General features: G+C 34.0%; 1 protein-coding gene across 7 annotated transcripts in view; it reads right to left on the bottom strand.

Annotated features, from left to right (window-relative positions):
* Nucleotides 1–17,443: 17,443 nt before the first annotated feature.
* The window catches only part of Epha5 (EPH receptor A5), a 345,949-nt gene continuing 340,682 nt past the window's right edge, over nt 17,444–22,710 (bottom strand). For 6 of the 7 annotated variants that reach the window (XM_047566736.1, XM_047566738.1, XM_047566739.1 and 3 more), the window contains one exon: nt 20,121–22,107. In XM_047566736.1, the coding sequence (XP_047422692.1) occupies nt 22,002–22,107 (106 nt within the window). In that variant the 3' untranslated portion in view covers nt 20,121–22,001. Of the gene's footprint in view, nt 18,243–20,120; nt 22,108–22,710 lie in introns of those variants that run through there. The other variant, XM_047566737.1, reaches the window with a different exon arrangement.

The following is a 22,710-nucleotide window of genomic DNA, read 5'->3' as shown; positions in this document are numbered from 1 at the left end:
TGCTCATTTGTGCAGATGGATTCAAGGCAAGCAAGCTGTTGAAGAACTTTGTAATCTGTAAATTTCTTGTTTGACTTCTTTTCTGTTTCATTTTCCTTTCAATGGTGTACATGTGATTATATCATTATTGCCAAAATTCTCACAATTTCTGGAAAATATTATTTCTAATAAAAATGTTTCATTTGCTTACAGACATATATTTAAAACAGAACTTATCAGGGTTTACTGCTATACTAATTATGTACATGAAGTGTTGAGCATATATAAAGCACTTACCTTACTATATAAATAGATGTTTCTGAAGTAGATTATAACTTTTTGCCCATTATCAGTTATGTTGTAAGAAAGATATATTGGTGATGTTTATCAGATTAACTCAAAATTCCTTACACCAACCACCTCATTCAATTTTTTCTTAGTTCTGCAATGGTCTCACAAATATTTTCATCATCATTATAGTAATAATTTATGGGAAACTGCAGAACATTTCCCAAATAGCTTTTTTTTTCCCCAGAAGCATTTATTTTCCTCAGACAAAAGAAGAGGTCTAAATATGACTACTATAAAGTTAAACTATATTGAAATTTTCCCTTGCATATATCCTGATAATTATGCCTGTCTGCCAAACCTGTTGAATCCCAGGGCCATTTTTATTCTCCATATTCAACAAGTCTTTATGGAGCATCAGATTTTTCCTTCAGATATAGTTGCCATGCAATTGAGATACAATATACATTCAAATATCATTTGATACCTTCTGGACATTAAAAATCCAGCAAGATAGATACATAATAAACTATGTGATTGCAGTAAAGTGTGACAAATGTGGACAATACTATCATTCCTTTTTCCAAATTACCATCTCATTCTTTAATAAAGATTCAATCTCTTTCATTTTTATGTGTAATTCAGCACCATATAAATTACTCTCAATCTTCTCAAATGATTTACTTATTAATCAAGTTGTTTTCTCATTGAACAAACTCCTGTATGTCAGTTATTAAACTTGACATTGAAATAATAGCAATAAGGAGAGCAGATACAATCTTTTCTTCTTGGATAGATTATATTCTCAGAATAGAAGAAGACAGTGAACCCAAAAACAAATACATAAAATGAAATAAAGCAGTAATAAATTCCATTAAGATAAGAAGATCTCATAAAAAAACAAAGGGTCATGTAGAGGGAGATAAAATGATATTTCAACAGAAATTTAATTAAATAAGGAAAATTATAGAAGTACCTGGGGAAACAATTTTGTAAGAAGAGAGAAGAGAGGTAAAAGGAACTTAACATACTTCAGATACAACAGTAGGATCAGGTTGACATGATTGGAAGGAGATATATTACATGCAAATACACATACATATGACCATGTACATGACTTTGTGGCCTAAGATACAGTCTATTTTAGAAAATGACCCATATGCTACTGGGAAGAAAGTGTATTCAGTAATTAATGGATAAAATAATCTATGTGTCTGTTAAGTCTAAATTATTAATTGTATTTTTTAGTTCTATAATGCTTTTGTCAATCACAAAACCTGTAGTAAAGAGGGTATAAAATTTTTCAATGAATGAGGAATGAAAGAAAAGTTTGTTCCTGATCACAACAGAAAAGGCTGTTAGTGTGCTCTGCTGTCTTCTTTTCCAAAAGCACTGATATTTTAGAAAGATGAGGGAAAGGCTTTACCTGGAGTCTGCTATAAGAAGTAAAGAAAGATCCCTCTGCCTACAGGCCCTGTGGCTATAAAATCATCCACCCTTTGAGAGAGCTGGGAGGTACACAGTGTCATGTGGTAAAAGCAGATTTAAGTTACATTAAATATGAGAGGTTGTATCTTGGTTTTACTCTTAGTTTTTTGTTTTATTTTTTCTTTTTAATCAGGGCTTGAATGCAGGAGCACTTAACCCCTGAGTCACATCCAAAGCCCTTTCTTTTTTTTGAAATTTTGAGACAAGTTCTCATTAAATTGGTGAGGCCAGGTTTGAACTCGAAATCTCCCCGCTTCAGCCTCCCAAGCTGCTGGGATTACAGGCATGTACTACCATGCCTGGCTCTGGCTTTATTGTTTAATGTGTACTATTTTCTAGTTACTTATATTCTTTGTGTTTCAGTTTCTCCATCTTTAATTTGTAATGACAATACTGTCTAAACTGACAGATTGCTGTAAAGATCTAGAAAGATAATACATATACATATCAGATGTAAAGCATGTCCTAACACACATTAAACACTAGCACAGGAGTTGTTATCATTCTCTGTTAAATATTCCTTAGTATGCTGCTGGAGGTGAAATGGGATCTGAGAGACAGTGAAGATGAAAAGGTGAATGTTGTGCCTTAGAAGTGTGGGTATGGACAGTCTTCCTACAAGAACTCTAAGCTGAGATACGCGGTTCATAGATTTTCTCATCATTATTAGACCCTTAACATATAACACATCTTTCTTTTTATGCAGGTATCATTCAAATACATTGTTCACTACTTATTCAACTCTTTTTCATTTTTAAAAAGGCCTCTTAGTTTTTGAAGATTTTTACACTTGTCTTATTTTATTTCTACCTATGCATTTATTATCCTAATTTAAGTGATGTAGGATGGTAGCTCCATCAATACATTGCCTCTCAATTCCTTGACCTTTTATTCCTATAGTTTTCCCCTTTCGAAATCATTAAGACAAATGTGTGTTCACTTATAATAATGTGTCTGGAGTATGATTTGAAGGACAAATGGGAACTAGGAGAAAAGCAAACTTCCCTTCCCTACTGCTTCAGAATAAAATTTTAGGGACTATGGATTATATTGGATATATTAATTATCAATGTCACATCTCATTGGTTCATCTCTCATCTTAACTACATGGGTTGGCAGTTCCAAATTACTCATGATTATTCCATGTCAAGGATTTACCAGGTTTCTCCTTATTTTTTTTTTTTTTTTTGCAATAGTTCACTAGTAATTAGCAAGTTGATGGAGCTGAAGATGGAGACAGGGATCAAGTTCTGATTTATACTCTTTATTGAATTTCATGGTTTAAATTTCCTACTGTGGCCACGTTCAAGCTATAGCATCATGTATTTGAATGTACTTCTGGTAGAATAAATGCAGTATGCAGCCATAAAGACACAATAGATTTAAATAGCATCAAGAGGATAGATCATAAAAAGTACATGTTGAATATCCTTGTTTGAAATGCTTTCAAGCAGAAGTGTTTTGAAATTGGATTTTTGGGATTTCGTAATATTTGCATACTTATCATGAGTTATCTGAAGGATGGAACCTAAGTCTAAATACAAAATTCATTTACATTTTATGTACATCTTATACATGTAGGCTAAAGTCAAGCAGTTATTTTTTTGATGGCTGCATTTTGACCATAAATCATCACAAGAGGTCAAGTGTGAATTTTTTATTTGTAGTATCATGCTAGTGTCTAAAATGTCTAATTTTGGAGCATGTAATTTTGAATACTGAGATTAGTGATGGTCAACCTGATGGGTTTTAAGTACTCATTACCTTTGTTTTGCATACAATTTGTTTAATTATATGTCTGTGTAATTTAATTTTCTATGTAGACTGTGATTTACAGGAGGTTTTTGAAATGCTTAAAAGTTTTCTATCATAGGACCACCTCCAGAAAAATGACCTTCTCTAAAATCATAACAGACAGCTCAATCCACATTTCAATGAGGCCTGCAAGAATGGAGAAGTTAACACCTCAAGGAACAGCACTCAAACTGAAGGGATAAGAGCTACCAAACGGGTGCCTCAGAATTCCAAGCCTCAAATAGGCATTTATGAAAGGCAATTGTTTACATCTCTTAGTTATTCCAGATAAGATTTCCATGCATTCTTTGTTTTTTCCTCTTCTTCCTTTCTTTACTTTTTGCTAGCACTCTCCCAAGTCCTGTGTGCTAGAAGTGTTTTAAATAAATCACTTCCAGCTATGTCCTTGACTCAGGTTCTGTTTTGGGGAACACCCAAAAGTCTAAGAAGTTAAAACCAGAGGTAAGCAATGATTCAGGATGAGATTGTGAAACTAGGTCACTGTGTAAGATAAAGTTATCTTAAAGCAGACCTTCTTATCTGTTATCTATGGGGATTTGAAGAAGTCTGATTCTGATTTTTGACCAAGATAGTTATGAGACAGGCTAGCTAGCAATTTACAATTTGTTACTGAATGTTTGAAACTCCCGTGGCAGTACCCTGATCCACCTTTTTATGTTGTGTAGGGATGTATAGATTGGCATCTTATACCTGGTGAAACTTATTAACAACTAACTTGGATACCTGTCCAATGGAGCATAAAAAGGCCATCTGGAAATTTTTGCCCTAACTCACTGGAAATCAAGATATCTCACATGTGTTTTGGAAAGCTGTGCTTAGAAATTTCTTGGGCCCCCATAAGCTTTTCTGTGTTTATTTTCTACTGCTCTGTACAAAATATTTTAGTCACTGAAACCTTACATATCTTCTGTTGAGTTTAGTGAGTGCTTTAAATTATCTGACCTGTGTAGTCATTATGGAACATAATTTCATCTTTGGAATATAAAATGTATCCCATTGTAGATGATAAGTGGTATCTTGTATCACTGTTAAGGAGAATCTCATCTGAGCTGTATTGGAATAAGAAACATGAAATGGAAACAGTGGATAATGCTGCAGTTCTAGCATTCAATTGTGGAATGAATATGATGTATTACAGAACAGTATTGGAACTGATGATAAGGGGCTTCATGTTGTAATGGAGCTTTTGCTGTTTCCAATTCTAATTCTTAGGGTCCAGTGGGTGCTATAGCAATCCATCATACAAAAATGTCCATTTTCACATAAGCACCAGCATATTCAGGGGACCTAAGTGAGTTTTAAGCAGTGATGGTACTGTACCCCATGTTACCTACTGTTTTTGCTTTTACATCTCTCTTTCATAGAATACCTATATGATTCAAGATGGTTGCATCTCCAGACATATCTGATAATCAAGAAAAATTAGAGATCCATTTTACAAATTGTTTAGCTCATGATGTTGATGCTAGTTAGAAATTGAGTGTCCCTGCATTGAGCAGACTTGTGAGTAGTATAGTTGGATGTACTTTGAAGGAGGGAGATGTGGCCTGAAGTGATAATACACATAGAGTCTGGGGTCTGGCAAATACCTTGTCCTTTTGACTGAAGGACCTGGAAAGGCAAACTGAGTGATTAGAAATGATAGCCTCTGAAGAAGTGATGTGCTAAAGGGATCTACAGGAATGAGCGTAAGTGATACAATTTTTGTGATTCACATTTATGCTGACTACAAAGCACCCAAAGCAGAGAAGGTGCACAGATCTGGTGTGTGTGATGACTTACCTGGTGGATGTTAGTGAGTCTTATTTTGGTTTCTCCAATATTTGTGAGTAGAGTAGTCATAATGGTAGGGATGAAAGTTATGCAGCATCCAAAAGCATTTTACCCTTATAAGGCTAATTGAGTCATTGCATTTCTGGCAGTGAGCACTTGATATCAGAAAAATAATTTGGATGACAATTTAATTGCATTAGATATCTTCTACCCTTGTAGGCCTGTGCCCCAAGTGGATTTGCTTGCCCTGATTACAGTGTCTCTGCCAGCGTCATTATGAGAGAGCTTGTAATATACCTGATTTACTGATATGGGTTGCCAAATAATAGAAACTTATATAAGAGATCATTTGATAGTGAAGAATTTGTAACTATGAGTGTATGACTACAATTCCACTGGTTTTGCCAAACACACATCATGCTGAAGTAGTCAACCAAATAGAACATTAGAATGGTCTCTCAGAGGCTTATCTAGGGCATCAGAAAGGAAACAACTCACCAAATATTATAATCTGTTGTATAATATTTTTCACAATACAAGCACTAATTTATCCTGTTCTATTCTTGTTAGCCAGTACTTGGGTCTAGAAAACAAAGGTTGAAAATAATATTGACCCTCAGACTCGGTGACTATTATGAACTAAATGTTTTTCATATGCTGAAGCCTCAACTTCCAGTATATATTTGGAGATAGAATCTTTAAAGAGGTAAAGCTTATCGCGTCCCCTGCCCGCAGAGAAACACGAAGCCGGATCAGGGCAAGTTCTTTATTTTCTGCAGTCTGCTTCTTCTGGCTGGCCAGCAGCGGCGGGCCGCTCTTGCAAGCACCTTACATTACATACAACAACCAATCAGCTTATAGATCACGAGGGGAAAGCATGGACAGTAATGGAGCACAATAGTGTGGATATAGCAATCATGCAGTGTCCACGAGGACCCATGGCCAATCACATTAACTTCCTCAAAATACGCCACTTGTTGGCAGAGAGTATTAGTCTGCTGGAGGTACCTGGTTTTGTTCTCAGCACTTCCTTGGCACCTTGCCAGGCGCCATCTTGGCCACGCCGAAGGGCTGGGGGTCTGCAGTACCCCGACAAAAGCTAAAACAAAATCGTTAATATGTGCTCTAATCCAATATAATCTGGCATCCTTACAGAAAGAAATTAGAATATATGATCCACAGAAGGAAGATCTGAAGACACACAGAGAAAATGATGTGCCCCTGCAAATCAAGGAGAGAGGAGAGTGGTCTGATATTGTTTACCACGAGGGCTCGTGTAATGTGGGGATGAAGGGCGCAGTGTCAATAACCGTACAGACACGGGGAGCCAGGTAAGAGCAGGTGAGCTAGTAGCTGCTGACTCATTTATTGCGGAAGCTTCTTCTCTTATTGGGTAAGGGTACCTATCGAATCAGCCTGTCAATCAGCGCGTCACACCACTCGAAACCATCAATCATTTAGTCTCCTAGAACCACCAATCACTTGAGGGTTTTGTATTTTGCACCAATGGAAATATATGACTCCACAGTCTGAAAAGAAACATATCTGCAGACCTTGATCATGACATCCAGACTTTAGAGTTATAAGAAAAAAAGCTTCACATGTTTAAGCCACTCAATTATGATACTTTATTGTGTCTTTCCTAGAAAACTAATATAGTGACCAACTTGCAAATTTTGTTATTTTTTATGTTTGCATTTTGGGCACTGCTGTATTGAATGTATTGGTTTTGAATTAGACGAAAATGCTTTCTCCTCTGAACTTGTGTTTTGACTACTGATCCCACAACAAATGAATTATTGCATGTATTGGAGTCATTAACTGATTATTATGCAGAATTATTGCTTTTACCTTAGAGATTATGGCTGGCTAGTTCCCTATAACAGAGAGAGCTGTGTGATATGTGGGCCTCAGTGAAAAAATGAAAGTGTGAGGTCCTGTGTTTAAAAGGAGGAAATGAAATGCCAGTAAAGATATTAAAATACCAAATAAAATATTTGTCCATTTTCCTCCTAGGCTTTCTCTTGATTGGTCAAGGTGTTGTCGTGGTAAAGGGATATCACAGGACAAGTGCATACCTTCATTAGTGTCCCCCTTGACTCACAATGTCTATGAGGGGCATACAAGATATTAGGTTTGCCTTCCTGCCAGCTGCAGAACCAACACACCACGGACAGGAAGAGTTTGCAGGGCATCAATTCTCCTTTTTCAAAGATTAGCAGCCCCAAACTGTGGTCAGTGGGGGATCCCCAAGGGATTTCAATATTCACACTCAGAAACACTTGGTACCTGGTTAGAGTTGGGCAAGAGTCAACTGCCATGTCCCACTCCAAAACTCTGCAGACTATGTGACTCAATGACAACCCGACCTGAACCTGTATTCAGGCTACTGCTGGTGGCAACCTAGATGATAGTACACAGGCCTCCCAACATTAAGGCGACCTGGTTACTTTTGGGAAGTGCAAGCTGGCAGCACTGGTCTATAGGCCGCATGGTTCAGGGGAACCAGGCAACTTCAGTGCTAGTACACAGGGAACAGTCTAGAAAGGTGGAAGTGTGTAAGAGTCAACACTCCCAGCACCCTCCTCCTCTCTGGTACCCCAACTGACACATGTTTCATCATTATATCAGATCTCACTTACAAAATAAAAATTCAGACATAAAATGTTTTAAAATTTCAAAATGGCAACTGCTGAGCATTAAAACCCAAGCATCAAGCCCTACTGAGTATGGATTTTATAAAACTACACAGGTCACAGGCCAATGAGGCTGCCTTTGTCTTGAAGGATGGACTTAATATAAAGCCTGAGAGGATTTCAGTAGCACAAGAATAGGACTGCAACGAGCATTTGTAGAGTCCTGGGTCACACTCCTTTGACCCAATTCTGGGTTTATGGATAGCCATGGTGCATAGGTCTGACTTACACTAAGAACACACCTTCACTGACGCATATCTTTACTTTTCTCCTTCAGGACATGCAAAGTCTATTCAAGAACAGCATGAAAGTGTGTTTATAAGCTGCTGAGGACAATTTTTAATCAATGTGGGCTGGAAACTGGTGGACAAATGTACAGTCTTTCTACCTAATGATTCTCATTTCTGAAAGTTACCCTTAATACCTCTCAGAGATCCTGGTAAAAAGAATTCTTGGTTTTCAGAGAATTGCCATGCTTTTTTTTATTTTTTATTTTTTCCCTTTCTCTTTCCTTACTTGTGATTTCTGAGGTTACTTCCCAAATAAATCTCTTACATCATACACTGATTTCAGGGAATACTAATTAAGATGTGGGTGGGGGAAAATGATTGGTTAGTGCCTACAGTACTTGTTATTTTGTTCTATATCCTTCAATCATTCTCCAGTGCTTTAACAAGAATTCTTAGTGATTTGATTATGTTAACTGTAGAGTCATGAATGAAACTCCCACAACTTTGATAAGACTTCTAGGGGAGGGGGCGCAGGAAATTGCTTCCGTGCTGGAAACCATTTCCTGTCTTCTAAAATGTGGAGATCTTAAATTTCCATTCTCCTTTACTTTTTGAGAATGTTTTCTCTGTTTTATTCTAGTACATTGTAAAAGTCTGAAGAATTGTCCCTTTAATTTCAGATGTATTCAACAAATAAATAAAACAAATATTTGAGATGAAATCTTCGAGGTAGTAACAGTTTTGTACTTCCAAGCTCAGTGTTTTTTTGATAATGCAGATTAATGTCCTTGCCTTTTGAGCCAGAATTTTTCCAATGAAAATTTTGTTGCTCTTTTAGAGAGAAATGTTTCTTTTCCAGATATAGATTGCAACTCTTTGAGCTTCATTCTGAGGTTTATTAGGGTGGGCAGGGTGTGTCTGATGGAAGAGTCACTGGAAACAGACGAAATCTACCAGCCTTCAGACAAGATGTGAGGCTTGGTTTTTGTCTTTGCCCAAAAAACTAAGCATGAAAAGAATCAGACTAGGTTTGCTGAAGCTCACCTTTCACAAGACAACCTCTTTTATTTTCTAACCACTGTAAGTGGCTTCTTCAGACACCCAAGTCAGAAATTTTGAACTCATCTTTCTTTTCTCCTGACCAAATGTCATTAACTCATTCACATATTCCCTGGATGCTAATGTTAGACATCTTCAGTTTTTAAAATAGAACTCTCCTCTCTATTACTTACCACCCACCCATATCCCACTATTTTCTTGGTTTAAGCAATTTTCATCTACCCTACTTAGTGTATGTCTATCCTAGTTGGTTTTCTTGTCTCTATTCTTGCTCCAAGACCTCCCATACATAGAGTACCACGTAAGGCAATCTGTCCTCTAGGTGAGTGCTGTCCAGTAGAAATGTCTGCCATTCTGGTATATTCTGCATCAGTGATGCACAATAGAATAGTTATAGATACAAGTGATTACTGAGCACTTGGAATGTGATTGGTGAGAGAGAAGAATTGAACTTTAAAGTTATTTGATTCTAATTGTTTAAATTTAAGTTAAACACAAACACATAGCAAAAGGACTCCCATATAGAACATTATACCTCTAGAATGTAATCTCCACAAAGAAGACTTTCTTTCCTCATTCCATCTTATTTGCTCTGAAATCCTCCTACTTTACTGTGTTTAATTCTTTACTGTACACCTCACCCTGCTAGATTGTAGCTTTATTGAGGATAGAGATTTCATCCTGGAAAATCCCATAATAATAACCTCAACAACAGTAAGTGGGAAGAATTGTATTTGCTTCTTCTCCCTCCATTTACATTATAGTTTTGGAAAAGTATCCAATAATAATTCTGCCTTTTTGGAACATAATGGGGAGAATATTCATTTTCATTACTCTGTCATTTATTTGCTCTTCTTTATTAAGGGAAGATTTTGAAATCTGATTACAGAAAGTCTAATATTCATTAGGTCACATTGTATTACTATTATGTGGCGTTACTTTGCCTCAAAGATCAATAACCAAGACATACATCTTTAATCAGAGGCTGTACGGAGAGGAAATACAAACCATATTATAATCTGGGGTAGAGCATTCTTCAATAAAGGAAACAGCAATGGTTCTAAGTTATAAAGTAGCTTAAAGGTCCACTGACAATAACACAGAGATTATGTCCTAAATAACATTCTTAGAGTAACTTCATATTGTTCATATTGCACATGATTGCTAATGATGAAGTTGAGGCATGGAGATGTATACTGACCTGCTGTGAGTCACATAGCTAGTAAGTGACAGAACTGGAATTTGAACATATCCATAGGACTCCAGAGAACATGGTCTGCATATTGAACACCTAGCACAATGGGTGCTTAAAGGAATGAGAAGATGAAAAAATGGGTGCTGGAAATCCATATAAATCATTAAAACTGTTCTGATGAGTGAAAATATCAAAATTAGTAATAGGAATTTTATTTAAGGTAAAAGTCTTATTAATTATAGTCACTGAAGTAACATATAGTATATAGTGACACCTGGGGATAAGCCGTGAGGCCATGTAGATTTTACATCATTAAATTTTGACATGCATATTGTCTAAGAGTTAGAGACTTCTTAATATTTCTTAAAGTTGTTTACTATGATATTATTGTCTTAGCTATATAATAGACTTTGTTTAATGTTTAACCCTTTTATATTTGGTCGATTAAAAAGTAGAAATCAGATTATGTCTAGATGCCAATTTATTATTATTAATTATCATCATCATAATCTTTATTGGACAAGAGTTACAATGGAATTTATCTTTCAAGAATAATATTTAGCATGATTATGTATGACTTAGATTAAACTGTGGGGGAAAAAAAAGTTGAAATAGTAGAAGAGTTCTATTGCAAATGCTTTTCTTAGTGGTACAAGAAGTCACTGGCTTTCCACAGAGTATTAAGTCAATGATTTTTAACATTTTGTTTTCTAATGGTCCCATGGGAATTTATTGATTCCTTTTCTTCCAAAATATGTGTAAACAATTTTTGAAATACTGCAGGGATTCCCATTCCCTAAGGCTATCATCTCTGGATGTTAAATAACACTAAATCGATTAATAGTATCTACTTTAAGATTTTGGTTCTGGATCATTTCTCCATAAATATCTATTTAAAATTGTCATGGGTTTTTTTTTTTTTTCCTTAATTTCATTATTGCCTGCTTCTCTGAGTCCTATAGAGTTATGGTCCTATTTTTAAAGCTCCTTTTTTCACATAACACATAATATCCTTGAAGGCTAACAAAACGTGTACATAAGTGTGTATAACTGCATACGTTTACATGTTTATGTACATTTCTACTGAGATACTTATTCTATCCACAGCTGCTTGTTACACATTTTTTTCCTCAAACTTTGTTATCCTCTTCTTGCTTTCCTAAAGTCTATTGACTTAACATGTTTGTATTTGTTTATAAAATTCATATCAAATTATAGATTTACTATTGAGTCCAAGTTCATGGTTCAATTGTTTTTTTAACATTTCATTAGTAAGATATCCTTTTAAGGCCATATTCTAGATATCAGAAATTCATAAAATACATGTTCCAAAGAGGGTAAATTTGAGTAATTAATATTGTTTTAGGGCCCACCCAACCCATCCATATTCCCACAGTTGTGCTGTTACACAGGTCCTCATTAAAATTAGGAACAAGAAGGAATGAATCATTATACAGTTGTATTTCACTGACATGGACACAACTAGGAGTAAGCTTCTTTTTGCCAGTATTTCCTTGAGTGACACTGGTTGGGAAAATAAAGAAAGCTTAGAGTTCTCTAGAGAAGTGCTCACATGGATGGCACTGCACTCAGAACCAACCTTGTGGCTGTAGTAATAATTGCTACTAGCTAACAGGGTCCTACGCGCAAACATTTGGGGAATCATTAAACTAAATTTAGTTAAGCCTTTGTATTTTCAGGATGTTTCGTGAAGCTCTAAGTGTGCATGAAATGGGCAGGGTTTCAAAACGGATTTGACTTTGACCTTGGGACTACTCTTTTAAAGAACAAGATTCTTTAGACTTTATATCCACCTTAATTATCCCTGCCCTCATTTTCTGATTTGCCTAGTTTTCTGGCCCTTTATTGTTGTATGTGTATGTTCTTAGTTTCTTATAACAGATAGTTATTTTGGCATTTAGGAGACAAAGTACCTGAGTGCAGAGTGGTTAAATGTCTTGCCTGAGTTCCCACACCAACCAGAATGGACAGAGTAGCATATGACAAACTGGATCAAAGGAACCAAAAACCATGAAGGTTTATTTCTCCAGGAGATACAAAAGATAAATAGAGGGAGCCATGGAGACTGATGGCTGAAGATATTCTCAAACAGGTACAGTTGATGAAAGAATTTATAAATCAGGAAGGAGGACATCATCTGGAACTCAGAGGAAGAAGTGTTAATTTGGAAAGATGAGATATATTCATGAAATATGTGATCTGAGGACAGTCACTTTGTCTCAGAAGTGTCTCCATTTCTACCTTTGTTGAACAGAAAACCAGATTTAATATATCAGTAAAAGTAATGTTGTGAGAATGAGATGAAAATGTATGTGAGAGAAATCAATTCTGAATTGGAAAGATGTGGGCATTTAACAAATGTTTGTGTTGTTATTTACCGTTAACCTTACTCACTAGGTTAAAGGAAGACTTTTTTAAGTGTTGGAATTTTTCAAGACTGTCTGATGACTGGATCCATGATTTTCATTGACAATACCATTGAATTTTAGTTTCTTGATCTACAAAAGACAAGAACTCCTGTTCTGATTAACAGAATCCCTTTGAGAATCAAATCAGAAAATCCTTGAAGAAATATAAAGAAGTACTCTAGAACTCTTGCAAGTAACACATATAGAAATAATCAGTGTTGAGATAATAGGTTTCTAACCATCTAAAATCTTTTTTTATTATTTAAAGAATAATAAACTTCTTTCATGTAATGCTTGATAAATTCATTTATATATAAATTTTTGTCTTTGCCAAGCCCATTAGACTTTCTTGTCAAAAAAAATCATTTCATCTCCAGTATCTAAAAAATAATAAATGATTTGTTTATGTTCTTGGCAATTTCACAAAGTTATATTGTCTAGGCTATCTACTGTGTAATACCATTTGGGCATCATTTGCTTCATGGTGATAAGAATACCCAGAGGCCCAGAATATCCTAATTTATCCTAATTTATTCCTGCCACATAATTCAAGAACCAAATAATTAAATTCAATAAGTTAAAGTATAAATGTATTTTACTCATGTGTATTCTGCAATATCCACCAAATCTTGGTCTAGCAGTGGAAGTTTAGAATATCTGGGGTTGGGGAGGGCATCTTAATGTGTCAATTTCCTTTGAAACAGTGACAGGGGTTTTGTCTTGAATTTCTTCTTAACTGGAATCAGATTTCTCATTTATTTTTTTCTGGAGTCTAAGAGAGGACTAATGGATATTATGGTGGAAGAGATAAACTCTAGCCTTCCCCATAAGCTTTATGTGTCCACTTGTTTGGAAGTTTCCTATTCTCTTGTGAGTCTGTAAAAATTTTTGTTGGGGTGGGGGTACCAGGGATTGAACTCAAGGGTACTTGGCCACTGGGCCACATCCCCAGCCCTATTTTGTATTTTATTTAGAGACAGTGTCTCACTGAGTTGCTTAGTGCCTCACTTTTGCTGAGGTTAGCTTTGAATTTAGGATTCTCCTGCCTCAGACTCCTGAGCCTTTGTCAAGTCAGGTGTCACCGCACCTGTCAAGTCTGTAAAATTTTCAAAGAGAAACTCTAGCCAAAAAAAAGGAAATTACTTCTAAGTCCATGCCACTTAAAATGAAATAAATAAGTAGTTTTGCATCTGCCCTAATAAAACAATGAACAAACATCACAAGTTTTTTTTGTTTTGTTTTACATAGACTACTGCTCACTCTATACAGACTAACAAAGTATACTCACAAGCAAAACTATTATTGATATTAGTTTTTGCTGCATATAGAAATCTTAATTTGCATTTATCAGATTTTTTTCTTAAAGAGCATTTGGAAAGTGGAATCTTCTCAACAGGCTCAATGACAGAGGAACAATAGGTAATAGCATACTTTTCTCTGCTTTAACTTTCCCCATTAATTCGACAAAGTATTTTCTTTGTCTCTTACAAAAAAGATGTGGCAAAAAGAACAACAAAGTACAAGCTTATAATCTGAAAGAGACATAAGTACAGCCAAGAAGAAATTGTATTTCAGCAAATATAGCAAGAGGTAGAAATTATGTGCTCTTCCAGTAAAGAAAATGTCCCTTAGGAAGGTAATATCTTACTATCTGAAAGTAGATAGTAACCTATCTACTTTAAGGTTACAGGAAAAAGTTTGGAGATAAAGATATGGAAGATATAAATTTAGAAGATTCAACATCTAGATATTAGAAGCTCCTAATGGAAAGAAAAGAGCTATAGAAGAAGATAATAAAAGAAAAATAGAAAATTTCCCTGAATTGTGGATTTTTATCTTTAAATCGAGGGTTCATCAAGTAAGTAGCAGGTAAAACAAGATAGTGGGGTAGGTGTTAGAGGTAAAATTCCTGTAAGTTTCCAGTAAAAGAAAAAAGATCACTGAAGTAGAAAGGAGTATTAGAGTGCCAAGAGACAGTGGATAACAAACAAACAAACAAAGCAATGTCCTCAAAGTTGTGAAGGAAAAAACTTAAGTTTCTGTAGTGAGGTAAGCCATCAGTCCAGTGTGAGGGATCCAACAGGAATTTTTAAGCAAGCAAAAACACAAAAATTGCCTCTAACATATTTTTCAGAGTTGCAACTCTTTTTTTCTGAGTTGGTACTCTTCTTTTTCTTTGATACTGGGGATTGAATTTAGGATTGCTTAACCACTGAGCCACATCCCTAGCCCTTTTAATTTTTTTTTTTTTTTTAATTTTGAGACTGGGTTTTGCTAAATTGATGAGGGTTTCACTAAGTTGCTGAGTCTGGCTATGAACTTGCAATCCTCCTAAGTCAGTCTTCATAGTCACTGGGATTATAGGCCTGCACCACCACACCTGGTTATGATGTATTTTTTAAATTCAAATATAAAGCAACCTAAAAGATTGAATAATTTTTCAGTAAAGTTAGAGTATAATACACCATCATGTTTCAAAAACACAGCTATATTTCTGTCAGAAAACTGAGAAAAGCATTAGGACTAGACTAAACATGAAACTCTTGTTAAAACATCTTGCTTGTCACATATATAAAAATCATTAATTTAAAATATCTTCATCACTTATTTTAGGGCATCATTTACTTGGGATTTGGCTTTGAGTGTTATTATAATAAAATAATAAAAAGCTAATAAAAAATTTATTTTTGTTTAGAAATTCAATATCATAAAATTGCAAGCGATTCTTAATTAATTTTTACTTTCTGTAACTTGAAGTACATAGAAACTTCAAATTGATTATAATCACAGTAAATTTGATATTTTTCATAAACAGCTTTTTAAGAAATTAGGGGAAGACCAAAGAGCAAATAACTTTTGCTGCGAAATAAATCTATATTTCAGCATTCCTGACAACTTTATATAATTTATTATTTTTAACCTAATAATATAAAATTACAACTTAATATTTTATATACAACTCTGACTGATTTGAATGCCTGTTGTGAATTTTCATAAATATCAACTTATTTATTTTACTTTGGGTTTGGCAACAATTAGGTAGCAAATTGCCCAGACACTTCAAAGTTCTGTAAGTGAAGTTCAGATATTATAGCTAGAAATAATAACATATTCTTTTGCAATTTCCAGAACTTGTAGAAAATTACAAGACTATGCAACATTTTATAATAGTTACAAAATACATGACCTATACTAGAAAAAATATCTTAAATTAGATTGGGCTGCTACTCAGTGGCAGAATAGCAAATCAGATAAATTGTTTTTGATTACCTAAGCCTAACTTATTCCCAAAACTAAACATGTTAGAAAGTGATCAGTCTGATTCTGGTTGCTACCCCAAGATTTAGACTTTGCTTCATGAAAATGTGCAATTAATTTTTTTCTCAATACCTCTCAGTTCTTGTGTCATATATTAAGAAAGTAACATAAATTATTCTGTTGTCTCAATAGTATGATTAACAATGTGGAGTCTGAGCAATGAGCAATGTGTAACGATTTTTAGGGCTTTGGTATCAAATAAATGTGGGTTTGTTTCATTCTATCCTTGAAGAGTAGTCAGGTCTTGGGAAATTTTTTAACAGCTTTGAGCCACTGTTTCATCATCAGTAAAACAAAGCAATAATATGCATTTCAAAGGCAGGAGTGAAAATTTTGAATACAGAATGGTGCATTTTCATTAAATGTTAAAATTTTCTTTGCCACCCTACCCTCCTACCTGGTCAAGAGGTAGGATTGAGGAAAAATTTACTTTTTCATAGAATCTCCACTTCTGTGACAAATTAGGAGCAAGAATATTCTACTTGGTGACAAAGTACTCTGAGATATTTATATGAGACTATTCAGTAAAAGAATAAATAGTATTCTTACAAAGTGAGTTTTATGCATAGGGAAAGGAGTTATGGATTATTTCCATGGATGCAGTGATAACACTATTTTATGATGCAAATGCAAAGACTACAAAAGTGATTTATTTCCTTGAATGCAGCAGAATTTTTTGCTATGCTTTTTACAAAAAAAGTCCTGTATGATATAATACTTATAGGAAGCAGGGAAGGTTTGTACTTAATAATACCCTTTCCATGGTTAAGCAACTTCTCCTCTATAGCATAGCAGATGCATGGTGATGAGAAGCCAGAGGCTGACAAAGATCAATAGAAGGTCTTCTTTGTAGATACTGTACACAGTTGGCTGGTTTTTTTTTTTCTTCTCTTTTTCAAGTTAATATTGTACTATACTGTCAGAAATGACTTTTAATTAGGATTTGACGTAGAAAGTTCATGTCCTATAATCTCAATTTCTACTTCCAAAAATCATCCAATGCAAACATTCATGAATATCTCTTTGTAAAAAAGTGGATCCTGATGGACTTTTAAATATGTAGCATAGGAAATTCAAACATTTTTATTAGAACTCACTGAAATCATTATATAAAGATCATAAATTTAAAGTGTTGGGAGAGGGTCAAGCATGACAGTCAGATTTAACTGTATTCAAAGGGTTTTTTATTTTCTGAAAAAATATAAAATTTCATATCTTACACTACAAAAACATGTACACAAACCAAAAGCACATAGAGCCTTAAATGGGAAAAGAAATACAGAAATGCTAATCCTTCTTTGAATTAACTCTGAGACAGGGACTTCAGATATCTTGATGCCTATCGTAGGATAAAATACATTGTGCAGCTGCTCTCACCTGCCTGAAACTAAGATATTCTGATAAACATATCAACAAATGACTGAGTCTAAGTTTATTCTCAGACTATTATAAGTGTAATTCACACTTTTACATAATTATAAAAACTACAGCAGTCTAAAGATTCACAAATGACCACTCATATTTCAGATAATAAAGCCCCCAGCAGGAATAACATATTTTGGCGACCTTCAATTATTTCCATTAACATTTAGAAGAAAAAGCAACATTTGATTCTGATTATTTTAAACAGATTTTTTACAAAATGAATTGGTGTCTTCTAAGCAATAATTACATGGTCATTCTGAACAAGAGCGTTCAGTCATTTATATGTGAAAAGACTTTCATAAATGAACAAGAAATGAAAAAATTTCTTTATCTATTTTTTGATACATTACTATGTAATTAACAGTATAATAGAGAAAAAAATATTCAATGCAACCAGCTGTGTTAGAGTTGAAAATAATGATGACTTATTCTAGTTATTCAATTTCAAATAAAGCTAGTATTTTGATTCTGTTTATTCATCATCGTCGTCGTCGCTGTCATCACCAACATATTATACCTACTTTTTATTTACTTTGAGGTTAAACATCTGGAGGGACATAAACAAAGACAGTTTATTATCACAATTAGCTTTCTTCTTTTTTCTTATTTTTAGAACAAAGAAAATGAGAAAAGGATCTTATTTTACTATGCAACATTATACATCTGGTAAATTTCTAACACCTGACTCAATAGTGTTTGTTATCCATTACAGTCACAAAATTTTCCAAAGGTAAGTATCTATGCTTGTGCTTCTGAGAACCCACTTCAAGTGGGAGAAAGTACTGTGTTTAAAAATCTTTCACTTTCACATAGAAATTAAATGCAGGACATGCAAACGCATTAGTGCTCAACTGGTGTTAATGGTCTATTTTAAACTTGAGATGTGAGATGGTGCCTTCACTATTGCACACTAATTAAAACTTTTTAATACAGAGTTAAGAATGTTCCATGTTGTTTAGGCAACTCTAAAATGATGCTGATCATACTTAGATTGATAAATATTAGGGGGGGTATAACTTTTTTTTCAGTATTGGGAATCAAACCCTTGACCTCGCACATGCTAGGCAAAGAACTCTACTACTAAGTTACACTCCTAACCTGGGATATAAGTTTTACAGTGATCCTAAAACTTCAGAACACTGACTTGGTGAATAAAATACATAAAATAAAAAGTCATGCACATTAACATTTTTTAAAATGGAACAATGAGTATCTGTACATTTTTACGTACAATTAATACATTTCAAAAAGAGCAAATGATTATTTGTCATATTACATGTGAGCAAATGGCAAGATTAAAAACAAATTATGTTTGATAAAAGTAGTAAGTGAGTGACTTCAACAGGTGTCAGTAAACAGGTGTCAGCTTTTCAAAGTCCAACACTGAGAAGGATTATGTCCTAATCTTAATAAAGATATTGCTATTGATGTTATAATAAAATCATATATTATTTGGCAAATCTATTGTATATGCTAAAATTATCTAATATATTTTTTTCTGATGGGTTACAAAGTGAATAATCAATAGAATAAAAAGTCATACAATTGAGATTTTCAAATCTTCCCCTGGGTTACAGCCTCACTGTATTTCAGAAAAGCTGCATGTTCTCCTCATTCTATTTCTCACATTTATAGAATAGATTGGCACTTTCCAATTGGTGACATATCCAGTGGTGAACAAATATTTTAGAAAAGTATTCTTTCCTCTTTTGAAGGGCAGAGTACATCTTATTTGAAAATCTCTTTATTTGTTCTAAAATCATATTGACATATAAAAAAAAAATTGTCAACCAAATAGGGATATGGATGAAAGCTGTGTGGGGCTATTTAATTTTCAATTAGAATTATTTTCCAAAACACCAGTATTGCAAAGGAGGAAAATAAACTAAATCCAAATTAATATATATTTTTTCTTTGTGAAAAAGTGGAAAAGTGGAAGTCTACATTGTAACTTCTAGTCACTTAAGTACACACCACACTGAAATTCCAGTTGACTCTGAAAATATAAAGCTGGAAATCAATTTAAAAATATTTTTCTGTTCAAGCAGTATTTGCTCGTCCACCACCTAAAATATATGACAACTTTCTTTTTCAATCATTAAGTCTTTTCCTACTTTGAAGTTTCTCAATTGATACTTCATCACTTAGATTCAGGTACTTGTACAAAATTCAATGTACTGCAATACAATCTCCAATTACTTTGTACAAAAAGATTTAGATTCAACATTTTTCTTTTTTGAAATGAACAAATGCATCTTTATTAATGGTAATGCCTATTTACTTGTGACTTTAATTTTCTCAACTTTCTCAGGAAATTTCACTAACCTAATAGAGGATACTTAGAGAATAGTTTGTATGGAACCATGGTTCTCTATTATAGAGGTGGAACTCAATACATCATGTGAAAAGCGTTTAGACCTTTTTCTCCCTCCATTTTTCCGTTGTTCTTTTGGCTTTCTTTTTTTTTTTTTTTTTTTTTGTGCTTTAACAAAAAGTTACTTTACGGCTGAAGTAAAGGGTGGGCAAGATAGAAAGAAGTTATTCCCCACAAATTTATTCTTTTGTATACCAACATTCAAGTAAAACAGGTGCTTAGAAAAAAGAGAGTACAATTAATCTAACACAAGTACATGTCCTATGGATTTCACCACTTCAAAGCTACTTTGACATTCTTACTACTGCCATTGACAATCATGAGTAAGTGGTATCTTATTCAAGTACTTTGTTCCTTGAATGATCACATGCCATTCTTTGATTTTAATAATGTGCAATAATACAAAAATTTTGTTCATCTCACTAAGGAGATAAGTTTTGTATGTTTTCTAATAAACTATATAATTTTTACCATGGTTTATTTGTCATTCTTCACCAGGTATATTATGTGGAACATACAGAGAATATGACTTATATGCCCTAATAAGTCCAATTAAATAACACTTGAGATTGATTCATCAAAATAAATTCAATGTCAAGTAACTGAATACAAAATGAAATTACCAAATTAATAAACAGCCATCAACATATAAAACTTGACATAAAGAAAATTCTGAAGGAAAAATATGTATTTTTCATCATTACATTGCTTCCTTAGAATCAAAATGTCTAGAAATGAGGCACAATGGAAATGGTTACAAAGGATTAACACTTAAGGGTGATGCTTAGTGCTATGTGCCTGGATTTAACAACATTAACAAGCCAGCACAGTTAAATCCTTCTACATCCTGCTGAAAATGTGCCCTTTGGTGTCAACTTTGCTTGACAAGATATTTTCTGGGATTCAGAAAGGTGAAATTTCTTACAGGGGTGCAAGATTAATGGTGAGAAGAGCGGCATTGTCACAGATATCACAAAGTGTTTTTAAAAAGCCAAAGGGGATTTAATCTTATAGACATTTCCTGTTAGTGAATAAAGAGATTAGTAGTTTTTGGACACATGAGGGAAAAAGAGACACCAGCTTGTGTTAAATTTTGTTTTACTGCTTCCCTATTTTTCTTATTTGTATTACACTCTGGAACACTTGTCCTTAGGTGTTGCTAAAATTGAGACACTATTAAAAATACAAGCAGAATGATAATGTACACATGTGCAAGCATACACACACAATTCCAACTTCAATCAGTTCCCAGATATATTGCAAAATATACAATATATACACATTTATTACCTAACAGTCTCTAGAAGAGCAACTAAAAGTAAACTTTATAACACAGAAAAATAAATATACACCCTGTATTGTACTTTTCCTTGATCAAGCAATGTGTTTATAAACTAGTTTCTATAACTTAACACCATGTAAACAGCATTTTAAAATTACAAAAGAAGATATGTATTAAGAAATAATCTAATCATATTGCTCTTCAATACACTTAGGTAGACAATTAAGACTTGAAGTAAACTTCAGTAAACTGCAGCTTTTCTTAGCCCACAAATGGCTATAAGACTTTTCCTTTCAAGTAGATCCCTGGAAGTTTTGAAAGGGGCTGCCTTAATTTAGTCTATGAAGGTGCTATGTATTTGTATATTTCATAGGAAAATTATTTTAGAAGTATGGCAAGGATTTTTCACAAGATAATATTTATGTTCTTATTTCCTGAAGGTCATTGTTGCTTCATGAAAAATGAAGACATTGAGAGGAAGATATGGAGATTTTAGTAAAATACTGATTACAAATTCTATGGATGAGACATTGCTCTCTTAAGGTTTAGAAATCACTGTTTTCCCTTTTCCCCCTTTTTTGTTAAAATAAATCTCAGGGCTGTTTACAAAGTGCAGAATCATTCACTGGAAGAAGTGACGTTAGCAGAAGTTACAATGGTACCATTCCATTCACCAGCTGCACCTTCATTTCTTGAAGGCTGTTCATGATCTTCTTCTGGTGACCAACAAGAGTCACTCCAAGCCGTCTCAAATCCCTGCATGAAGAAAGCACACATTGGATGTAGGTATTGATTCAATTAGTAGCACACCTCAACATTTCACGCTGGTAAAGGGGCAAACCTCTTGCAGTAACTAGTTAATTTCATTCCCAATTTAGATATTCAGGGTCCAATTATCAAAGATATTTTCTGGAATTGTACCTCTAACGAACCCGTTTGCAGATAATGAAGTATACAAAACGTTTTTGCCCCTCTTGGTAAACAGGATAATTTTAATGACACAGAGTGGTGAACAAACACATTTGCATATCTTACCAATAAGTATTGACCTTGAAATTCTAGTTTATTGAGCAGTTTTGAAAAATGTGAACCTACAACATGTACATTTTTTTTCACAGAATAAAGGAAGCATGGAATATTGTTTAAAATTTTACAGCTATGTAGTTCAGAACTGACAATTTAAATGAATCATTCTATAATCATATAACAGATATCCTTAGGGAATAATCACCAATACATCACTCTTATAACAATATTTTATATTAATTTTTGCTTTGGACCCAAAATACCAGAGTTTTTCTCTTTTATCAAATAACACCTAAACTTTACTAGAATTTAGAGCACTGACGATTACACGTT

The sequence above is a fragment of the Sciurus carolinensis genome, chromosome 10 (assembly GCF_902686445.1).
Source record: "Sciurus carolinensis chromosome 10, mSciCar1.2, whole genome shotgun sequence".
NCBI lineage: Eukaryota > Metazoa > Chordata > Mammalia > Rodentia > Sciuridae > Sciurus > Sciurus carolinensis.
This window is presented reverse-complemented; position numbering and strand designations above follow the sequence as displayed.